The 11245-nt window shown below is 34.8% G+C and overlaps 1 protein-coding gene across 1 annotated transcript; it reads left to right on the forward strand.

The window, feature by feature from the left end:
• The first annotated feature begins 4789 nt into the window (after positions 1-4789).
• LOC131323083 (peptidyl-prolyl cis-trans isomerase CYP18-1-like) lies at positions 4790-10693 on the forward strand. The gene is made up of 5 exons (XM_058354706.1): positions 4790-4939; positions 5050-5124; positions 9337-9498; positions 9892-10050; positions 10379-10693. Exons 1-5 carry the CDS (start codon positions 4937-4939, stop codon positions 10460-10462), a joined length of 483 nt encoding a protein of 160 aa, XP_058210689.1. The 5' UTR covers positions 4790-4936; the 3' UTR covers positions 10463-10693.
• The last annotated feature ends 552 nt before the right edge of the window (positions 10694-11245 follow it).

An 11245-nucleotide genomic window follows, 5' to 3' on the forward strand; every position in this document is an offset into this window, starting at 1 on the left:
ATCTATTTTACTAAGTAGGTAATGGTATGATAGTTGAGGGGATGAAATCATCAAGTTGATAGTTTAGGGACTAAGTAGAGAAAAAATACATAGTTTAGGGGATAAAAAAAAACTCTACAACAAATCTACGAAACCTATGAAATGGTCAAAAAAAATGTCTTGATGCATGTTCATTGTTTCCATTCACAAAAGTAATTACTAATAAAAACATGGTAAGTTTGCAACTTTGCATAAAAAATAATAGTGGTAAATATGATCAAATTTTGTGGTATATATTGTCATACAACATGGTAAGTAGGGGTGATTTCGGCTCGATTCGGTTCGGGGTGAAATTTCAAAAGACCGATTTGGTTCAGTCCAAATATTTTCAGGACTGATCCTGACTAGATTTGAGTTCGGTTCGGTTTGGTCGGGAATTTCGGTCCGCCCGAAATACAAAATTTTCATTTAATTTAAAGTATATATATGTAAAATCAGGGCGGTTCCAGGGACATCTATAAAAATATCTAAAAAACACTACAAATCTCAATCTCATAATTTCCGATCAAATTTTTATGATCCGAACCGTTCAATGTATGCAAAATGTAATTTTAAGTGTGTCCGCTAGAAAATTAGCAAAAATGACTGGAAAGTGCTTGTTTTGAGCAGTTTTTAATTAAACTGTTTATCAAATCTGAGCTAAAAACTAGTCAGAACAAGCCCTTCCCGGTCTTTTTTTTTTTTGCTGATTTCTCTCGTGTACCTTTAAAATCATGTTTTGATCACATTAAGCGGCTCGGATCATCAAAATTTGATTAAGAACTATGAGATATTTTTTTAGATGTTTTTATAGGTGTCCCCGAAACTGCCCCGATATAATATATATATACACACCACGGATCAAGTGAGGGATCCCTCACTTTGTTAAAATGCGGGACTTTCATTTCCCGATCAAATTTTAAAAATCTGAACCGTTCAATGTGTGCAGAACGTGATTTTAAGGGTCTCCGCGAGAAATTAGCAAAAAAAATGACCGGAAAAGGCTTCATCCGAGCAGTTTTTTTTGAACCGTTCAATGAAAATTGCTCGGATGAAGCTCTTCCTGGTCATTTTTTTTGCTAATTTCTAATTTCTCGTGGGAACCCTTAAAATCACGTTCTGATCACTTTGAGCAGCTCGGATCATCGAAATTCAATCGGAAAGGAAAGTCCTGCATTTTAATAAAATGCGGGATCTCTCACCGGAACCTGACTCTGTGTGTGTATATATATATATATAAATACAGTCTGGCTCCTATCAGGGATTCCGGATTTTATTACCGTCTGCACTTCCCATTTCCCAATCGAATTTCGATAATCCGAGCCGCTCAACATGTTCAGAACTTGATTTTAAGGGTATTTATGAGAAATCAGCAAAAAAAATGACCGGAAAAGGCTTGATCCGAACAGTTTTTCATAAAAATGCATTTATAGCATTTTTACATAAAATGCATCGGATCAAGCCCTTTCCGGTCATTTTTTTTACCGATTTCTCACAGTTACCCTTAAAATCACGTTCTGAATATATTGAGCGGCTCGAATCGTCGCAATTCGATCGAAAAAGGCGAGGTACAGACGGTAATCAAAATCAGGGATCCCTGATAGGAGAACTGGTGCATATAAATATATTTATGTTAATATTTTATATTTTTTAATGTAAAATATATATAAAATATGTATAGTCAACTGGTTCAGTTTGGTCTGGAAAAAATTTCAGGAAATCGAGATCGAACCGATTTCAATTCGGTTCAGTTCGGTCCGGAAAAATTCCGTCATTACCCCGACCGAAAATTGAACCGATCGGTCGGGTTTTTTGAATTTTTTTTCAGTCCATCGGGTTTTGTAACACCCCTAATGATAAGTGTTACTAGAACATAATGTAAAAACATGATTAATTTGCTAGGTTAGCTTATTGTGGAAAACTTAGTTGTGATTCTTTAACTTATATTGACTTTGAATTGTATAAATTAGATTAAGGTATGTATGAAAAAATCTATTACCATTAATGCCATAATTGGTGGTAGATAAACAAAGTAATTGTCAAAACGTGATCAGTTTGCGTGGTAAGATTGGTTTCAGCATATAGTTTTTTTCCCCTTATTTCATGGTAAGTATTGTCAATCATGTGGTAAGTGTTATCACCAAATATTAGTCTATCGTAAAAAATTCGGCTTTTGTGATATCTGTAGCCTTATACAGTATTATGGTAAGTAAACTTTATTCTATGGTAATTATGACATTAATGACGGGTAAGTATATATTTATGTATCATAAATAATGTCATAGTACCCACCACATTAAATTTTATTTGGATCTACTTGTATTAGTTTTATAATAAATTAAATAAAAGTATTTATATTAGTAAAATTACTTTTAAAAATGATCAAATAAATGAGATATTTCAATTTACCGGTTTATTAGTGGTTACTCCTACATTTGCCAAGTGATCAATGTTAATCACAAAGACTGTTACTCATTCATTTGCCAAATGATCAATGTTAACCACCAAATAACCTTTTTTGAAATTTGCTAATTGTGTAATTTGAATGATTGAAATAGATAAATCAATAGTTAAGCAAAAAAAATTAGTCAACCTACTTTAGCCCATTGTATTAATCTTCACTAATCACTATCAATCAACATCATTGTTAACTACCACATCTACCAAATGTGATCTTAATCGATTCAAATCGTTTGATCAATTGGTTGAATATATAACCAGATCAATCAATTACAAATAAACCAATCTTCGTTGACTGGTCACTGTCGAGTATATTAGTATCAACACTATTGGTTGTTAGATTTGTACTTTGTGTCATACTGTACACTATAAAATATATTAATGAAATTGAAAAGCCTAATTTCATTAAATACTATCATAAATTCAATTGAGAATCCTACAAAATTATTCAATATCTATTAAGCAAAAATATATTTATTGTTCAATTTTGTTGTAATAATCAACTTATAGTGTTATTTTATAATATATATTAACTAAATTTGTAAGCTATCAAAATATTAAATGAATATCTTGTTTTCTCCATAATATTTAAAAGTAAGTTACTTAAAATATATTTATAATAAATGTTTATTTAAAAATAAATCAATTAAATACTTTATAATGTTATTTGGAAATTATGAAAAAAAATTGACAAATTTATTATTTTTAGATAATTCTTCTAATTATATTTTCAGAACAAATTAAAATCTTAAACTAGATTTATAATCGAGCACCATTTTTTAGGTTTTTCACTACCCAATTGTTAGCAAAAAGGCAAAAAATATGGTATATATAGCTTAAAGTTGTGTGAATATATAAATTCCTAAAATCTCCAAATTTTCCCGCCAAAAAATAGGGTATTCTTTTTTAATTAATGGTAACTTGTTATCTCACCAACCGGTTGTAGTAAGTATTGTTATAACCTATAGTAAGATTAGCCTTATACGATGGTAAGTGTTGCTTGTTTTCATGGTAAGTAATTCTCTATTTTTTTGGTCAAAAGTTCACAAAACCATCTCATTTTTAACAAAATCACTCTACTATTGGTTTTTTATTTTGATTCAAGGGCTGCGATTAATCTATTTTCAATCCAATGGTCCACATTCATTGAGAGTATGATGCTCTCATACCACTTGGGAGCATCATAGAAGTTTTGAAAACCATGAGGAGGTGAATTGATCATTTTCAAATGTGAAGGAAATGATGTGCCAAAGACCTAAACCATAAGCAGGTAATATATACGTTGCCCTAATTTTTGATAGTTTTTTATTTAACCTTTTCAACTTATTTGACTTAAAAAATTACTTAAGTTTCAATGAATATCTTTTTACTTAATTAAATTTGAACAAAATTATTTGTGGACGAAATTCATTGTACGCTCACCTATGCAAAATCATGTATATATATTTAATAATAAATTATTTTGCTGACAAAAAATCCTTAACTATACTACAAAGATGGCGGACACTTTAGAGTCTGTGTAGAATTTAAACTAATGATTTTGCCACTTTCATATTTGTTAACACCACTCCCATTCGTTTTTATCAGGGTAAGTTTATTAAAACACTTTTGCACTTTATAATACTAGTTTTTCTCACTTTTCAAATGCAAGAGTGTTTTAGTAAATTCATCCTAATAAAAAAAAGAAAGTGACATTAACAAATAGGGGAGTGGTAAAATCAGTTGCCCAAAATTTATTCTCTATAGTTACAGCTCGTTTGGTACGCGAGAGTTTGCGAGAGAAGAAAAGAAACGGGGAGATCTCTCCCTTATTTGGCAGGGGAAGAAGGTGAGGAAGGGCGAGAGACGGAGGGAGACCAGAACTCCTCCCAAGCCTAGTTCCGTTTCTCGTCAAAAGTGGCGAGATTTCGTGAGAAAGGGGAGCATGTGATCCACCCCCTCGTTGGATTGTCGTCGGACGAGTGACTGTGCGTCCCTCCCAAGCCTAGTTCTGTTTCTCGCCAAAAGTGGCGAGATTTCGTGAGAAAGGGGAGCATGTGATCTACCCCCTCGTTGGATTGTTGTCGGACGAGTGGTTGTGCGTCGCTGAAGAAGAGAGAGAGAGTTCCAGGTTTGCCAAAGACGAGAGGGAGAGAATTTCAGCTCATCAGAGAGTCGCCGAAACTCTACTATTCGCCTGTAAGAATTTGATTTCTCACTGTTATTTGGATGAGAGTGTGAGAAATCATACTTCTTTCTTTTCTTTTTCTCTCATTAATAAGGAAGGACACGCCCATTTCTTTTCTTTTTTCACCATTCCATCCAAGAGAAACTTTTTGAGACCAAAGGGGCTGTTAAAAGAAACAGGGATTCCCTTTCTCTTTCTCATTCCAGACGTTCAAAACGCACAACTGACACAAGTAAACAAATAAACTTGCAACTCGGGCGGCCAACAAGAGAAGGGGGATTTGACGAACAAATGGTACGTTTCATTTACCTGCGGCAATTTATCAAACAGTTTCACTTCAATCTGTCGACTACTTGGATGACGAACCCAAACATTGTTGTATGCATACGTGTGGTGTTTTATAGGCAGTGACGCTTCACACCAACCTCGGAGACATCAAGTGCGAGATCGCTTGCGACGAGGCCGCCAAAGCCGCCGAGGTTTTAATTCTACGTTCGCAATATCGTGGTTGTTTATCCCGCCGTTTGTTTTACTTTGAACCGTGCTGTTTCCGTTTAAGTTCAACTCACTAGGGTTAATTAGCTGATTTAGGTTTAGTTTAGTGAATCTTGTTTTTTTTTTTTTTTTTCCGTTTGGGCGCAAAAGTGGAATAAGTTAGGGGTTGAATGGAGTAATGGATTACGGTGAGAGGGAGGCAATCACATTCGCACCCCCAAAAAGTTTTTGTTACTCTTGTACGATGCTAACAATTTGCAAGATAATTACGAGATTATTAGGGCTCGTGCCAACCCCAAAGTTGGACATACGAATCTGTCCCTGGTTGAATGTTTCGCTTTTAGTACTTGCATTCTCTCAGCATCAAGTGGAAGACTGGGTTGGAGTTGTTTTTTATACATCATTCACCTTGTTCTTTTTGATGAAATTGGAATCTATCATGAATAGCAAGTCAAGTAGAGATCTTTTTCCTGTGTTTTATGTCCATGATTTGTGCCATTTAGGGAAATTGATGAACTGATATATTTTTGTCTTCAAATAAACCATTGTGGAAGAATATGATTTCAAAAAATATTGTTTCGGATGTACTTATGTGTACATAAAGTTTCATGAGGAAGGGTTAGGGTTTTTTTACCTTTTGGAGTTCAAAAAACAAAAATACTACTTTTTGTTAAGAACAAGTTGACCCCTTCTTGCAACTTGCACAACAAAGATCTTCAACCCCTATGACCGAACAGAATCAATAGCCAAAAAGAGTTTGTGGGAACCCTTCGATTTTTCCTCCTTTCTTCTCTCAGCTCTCTCTATAATCTTTTGAGGAGAAAAAGTTACATCTACCTTTTCCAAGAGAGACATAGAGACAGATATATAGAGGGAAAAATGGGATAGAGTTTGTGAAGACTCATAACCCAATCCATTTGGCCATTTCAAGTAAAATTTAATTCCTCACTTATTACTAGGCTAGGGCTGGGACCTATGGGCTTCTTGAGGATTAGCGAAAATTGGACTTCCTCTCTCTCATCTCTTTGAGTGGTAGCCCAATTAAACTAAAATTGATTCCACTATGTAATTATGGTTGAACTCTAGACCGCAAGAAGATTAATATATTATTACCTAGGTGAATGCTAATACCATAATATCAAACCACTTCACTATGCATTGTCCATAAGTAGCAATTGGTCATAATAAATTACTGTCACACCAAAGCATGCTTATGTTTTGATTCCATTGAATACTACTTCACTCACTTTTAGTCTACATTCTAACGAACTTTTCATAAGAATGACTAGTACTAGATTCCAAAGACTAATCTAGTGAATTCCATCTTAAAAATAATGTTGTCACAGTGCTAACATAAATCACCCAACCCACCGAGGTGTTGATTACGTAAGACCTCACTAATTCGTGACTCAAAGTAACGTAGGATAGAAACTTGAGTTCATTAGCTTTCTCAGGATTAAGAGTGAATTACAATTAGCATTATAAGATTCACACTTAGGTTGACAATCGTTAAAATAGTGCGTCTCTTATGATGATCCTTCAATGTATACCAAATACACCAACATATTAACCTGAAGTCTTTCACTTCAATGATCGAGATGAATCATTCTATCTAATAGAAGTTAATCATGTTGCAATTGACCTGATAGATAGTCCATTTCTATCAGCAACGCTGGATAGTTTAAATTACAAGCATTAATGATTTATATCTCCCGTAAGTAAATCAAATTTACATACATAAATCATATTCAATGTGATTGAGGACTTTTATATTCATCTCATTAATTATATCTGATGTATGAAAGAATATATTTTAAGAACAAGAAAGTAAAGCTCTTATTATTAACCAAAACTAAAAAAATTATTGGTTATAAGGGCATTAATCCCAACAATATGGTAACTAACCTGATAGGATGTTTATGAGGAGAGGGGTTGTAATCGTGATATTCTTTGTTATAGACTTTGTTCTCTTACCAGGGTTTGTCTACAGTGGATACTGGATACCTTAAGTGCGCTTAATTACTATTTGAAGCCAGCATATCGATATTGAAGGTACATAAGGTGTATGCTGGGCTAAATTGGTCTAGTTTGCTAGCCAAGAGTGTTGAGAAGTTAACTGTAGCATCTGGATGAGGTATATAATTGTTAAGTGACATTTTCGACGGAAATTAGGGGGCGGACATGCCAGAACTTGTGAAAAATAGTTTGGGGCAAGGAGATTTATAGTTTCTTTTTCGTGGTGTTGAATTCACAAATGCGTATGCTTTCCAAAGGTGGAGCTATTGGGTTTTTGCATGCCTTCCCTCAGAAATCTAGGCCTTTATGACAACAGGAGGTGATGAAGTTCTTTGAAAAGAAGAAAAATTGGAATTGGGAGGCAGTGAGGTTTATCTTTAGAACCTTGGTGTTAATGTATGATGAAACAATTGTTCGATACTCTTTTAGATACCCTCTTAACTTGGGACAGTTGATCTGTATTGATCTTTTTTGCTGTTGATAATTTCCTGCTCATTAGATATGGAGAAGCAATTGATATGAAATTTGTCTTCTCTAAATTGGCGACTGTATTGCAATGCTTTTGGGTGGGTGGATGTAACTCAAGTGGTGTTGCCTAAGAATGTTGTCATGCAAAGGAGTGTTTGGCCAAGCTTCATTGTTACTTGTTTATGAGACTTGTTCATTTCCATTGTAAACCCAGCTTTGGGTTTTGAAGTAAATATATTATTTTTACTTATAAAAAAGAGAGTAAATATAGTGTTTTTAAGAAGACAAATACCTCTAGAGTTGGGAAATTCTATGAAAGATAATCGGGGGTAAAGCGAACAGTCTTGCAGGAAACGTTTTACTTAAATCATGACACAAGCACTCTCAAGATAGAAACTGATGGTTTTGGGTCGGTTTGGACCTAAACCATGTCCGCACCAGTGGTTTAACCCGCTCTAGTGTGAATGGGCACAGCAATTTGGTTGTCACCATGTGATGTCATTTTCCAATTGTCTCACTGTGAAGAAGGTTCACTCACTCTCAATGATGGCAGAGATAAGCTGGACCGAATGATTAAGAGCTACACGTCTCCAGTTAAGGGCAAAATACAAAAGATTTCTGTATCGCACAGATGATGCATTTAGTCCTACTGCTTTGGGCAGTGATAAGTGGGCTGAAGTCACTATAGAAATAAAATCTTGCTGGGAGGCAAGATAGATTTTATATGCTAGTGAGGGCCCTCTATTTCCAGAATCTCAGTTATTTATAAAATGGGTAAGCTGGATGCAATAGCCTCAACAGTTTAAGACGTCTTAATCTTAGGTCACATCGATTCAATCCTCCTTTGATGTTGGTTTATGTTCTATGCCATTCTTTTGTAACTAAACAGATGATAAATCTGTTTTATTGTTCATCAGAAGTAGCCTATGGTTTATCCTGTCTAAGATCCTTAAAATAAAGCTTGAGAACTTTGCTGGCACACAGTAACATGTGTTTTGAATATCTCGAGGCTCGTTACTGAGTAGTTTGGTACCTTTGCTTGCCACTTCATATCCTTGTAGTCCCTTAATGTTTATATCCTTGTAGTCCCTTAATGAGTAGTCGTTTGATTGCAGTGCCACCAATCACATATCTACAAGACGTTGAAGGCTTTTCTTTAAGTGATCCTCCCACATTTTCCACATAAGTAGTTCCCCACCCCCACCCCCACTGCACCCCACCACCACCATCACCACTCACGTGCACGCAGTTGGAATAAAAGGGGGTTGGAAGGGGAGGGGTGTCATGTGATGTTTACTAAAGTGAATGTAATGTAATTCTTTAGTTGTTGTTGGGTAGTCAAGTAATTATTGCCACTGTATTTTTAAATTTGTCTATAATCATTTTGCAGCTTTGATATTTTCTCCCATGGTTTCTGCTTAACATCTGATATCAGCAAATTTGTGTTGCTTTTTTATAAAAATCATGTCCTAAACTAATTTTTTATGCGATCATCATATTAATAGTCACCATTTTGTTCTTGCTATGAGAATGTAATGAATTTGCACTGATGATTCTTTCTAAGTGGTTTCTAATGCATTTTTGGAGTCTGTTGAATGTGATGATGCAGCGGAAATATATGCTAGAGCTGCAATCATACTGCAGGATTTTGATTTGACCATTGGTTTTGCTTGCCGTGCGCCGTTGTTAACTTTTAATTTATTTGGATTCAGAATTTTTTGGCACTCTGTGCCAGTGGCTATTACGATGGGACGATATTCCACCGAAATATAAAGGGTTTTATGATTCAAGGTGGAGACCCGACAGGCACAGGCAAAGGAGGGAACAGTATATGGGGCAAAAAGTTCGGTGATGAGATAAGAGAGGCTCTCAAGGTAAATCCACATTAAGTTCTCAGGCTGCCGATCTTTGTCTTGTACTTTCTTTGTTTATTTACTTTAATGGTTCTTGATTCATTATCTTTTACTGAACAAAAACTGGTAGTCATCTTCACAAATTATAACAAAATGGTGAGATGCAGCCAAAACTTGATATTAATTGGGCACAGGTCTTAGTAAATTGCATGATTTGTGAGCTAAATGATGCTTGGCTTCCTCACCTAAGGAAATCTTCTCTTGTTCCTTAGCCTCTTAGCCAACCCATTCTTCCCTTTTATGTCTTGAATGTTGCAGTGTGTTCATGTGTTGAGTTGCTGGATATAGGATAACATGTTTATTGATTGGTTTTTCATCTCAAGGTAAACCTGTCTTCTTTGGCTCTTCTTCCAGCACAATGCAAGGGGTGTGATGTCAATGGCCAATAGTGGTCCCAACACAAATGGAAGCCAATTCTTCATATCATATGCGAAACAACCACATCTCAATGGGTTGTATACCGTGTTTGGCAAAGTGATTCATGGGTTTGAAGTTCTGGATCTCATGGAAAAGGTACTTTTTGTCTTGTTGCTGACTGAGTATATAATCCCTAGTCCTGTTAGGCTGGTAACAAGTATCAATTCATCACCACTATATCCTGTCGGTTTATAACAATATTGCAAGTGAAGTGGTAGGCATCATGTATTCCCATGCATTTGACATGGATTCAAACCTGAGTAACTGAAACCAACAATGTTGACTTTCACGAAGAAAAAAAGAATTGTTAAAGTTGATTTCTTTGACGAGGTTTATTATTAATTTTCACTGGGAATGTGCCATGCTACTTCCTATGGTGCTTGTAGATATTTTCTTCATTTACGGGTTTATGTTTTTTATGCAGACTCCAATAGGACCAGGGGATCGACCTCTTGCTGAAATCAGGATCAATCGTGTGACAATACATGCAAACCCGCTCGCTGGCTAGGCTTTTTTCTGATTGATAAGTGTTGTAAAAAATTTAACTTTTTCACCGGTGGCCCTTTTTTATTTGCAGTTATAGACTTAAACAGAAGTAAAAAATACAAAAGGAAAAACATATTGCTATCACCTGCAAAATTGTTTGTAGCAGAATTCAGTAGAACATAGAGTATCGGGTGAATCCTTGACTCCAGCAACAACTTTTAAACAGTCTAATTGCTTCCTCTACTTATGTTTACTTAATTGCTCCCTCTACTTTTAAACATGCTAACCTACTTATGTTTACTGAGTTCGTCGCCAGGGACGGAGGGAAAGGGAGGCACGTGCCCCCGCTTGAAATTAAAATAATTTTGTTATATTTTCATATATTTTGCATAATTATGAAATTAAGTGTGCTATTACACATAAACAAGTCCATATATCTTGAAAATATACATATAAAACTAGTTTTATGTTTCAATTTCGTCATACGGTGCATTTATACTTATTGATTTTCGAACTACTTGTCTACTTAGATTGATTCTTTCTTAATTGTACTTATTTTTAACCGTTTAAGAGTAATATTTTAAAATAATATCATTAATAAAACTATATCGATCATTTTAAAACTTGTCGATGCACATGTAAAATATACTCTCAAATTTTGTCTGAAATTTTGTGCTTATTTTTACATAATTTAAGTGAAAGTATGTGTTATATATTTTTGTAGTTTGCATTGCATACCTTAATTATATAACGATCTTATTGTGGTTAACTAGAAAAGTAAATTTTCGCCACTATGATTAACAAG

Source organism: Rhododendron vialii, chromosome 1a, assembly GCF_030253575.1.
Source record: "Rhododendron vialii isolate Sample 1 chromosome 1a, ASM3025357v1".
Lineage (NCBI taxonomy): Eukaryota > Viridiplantae > Streptophyta > Magnoliopsida > Ericales > Ericaceae > Rhododendron > Rhododendron vialii.

Coding starts and splice junctions, on each gene's coding strand:
- LOC131323083 (XM_058354706.1), top strand. Junction 9,499..9,891: donor AGATAAGAGAGGCTCTCAAG/GTAAATCCACAT, acceptor CTCTTCTTCCAG/CACAATGCAAGGGGTGTGAT. Junction 10,051..10,378: donor TTCTGGATCTCATGGAAAAG/GTACTTTTTGTC, acceptor TTTTTTATGCAG/ACTCCAATAGGACCAGGGGA.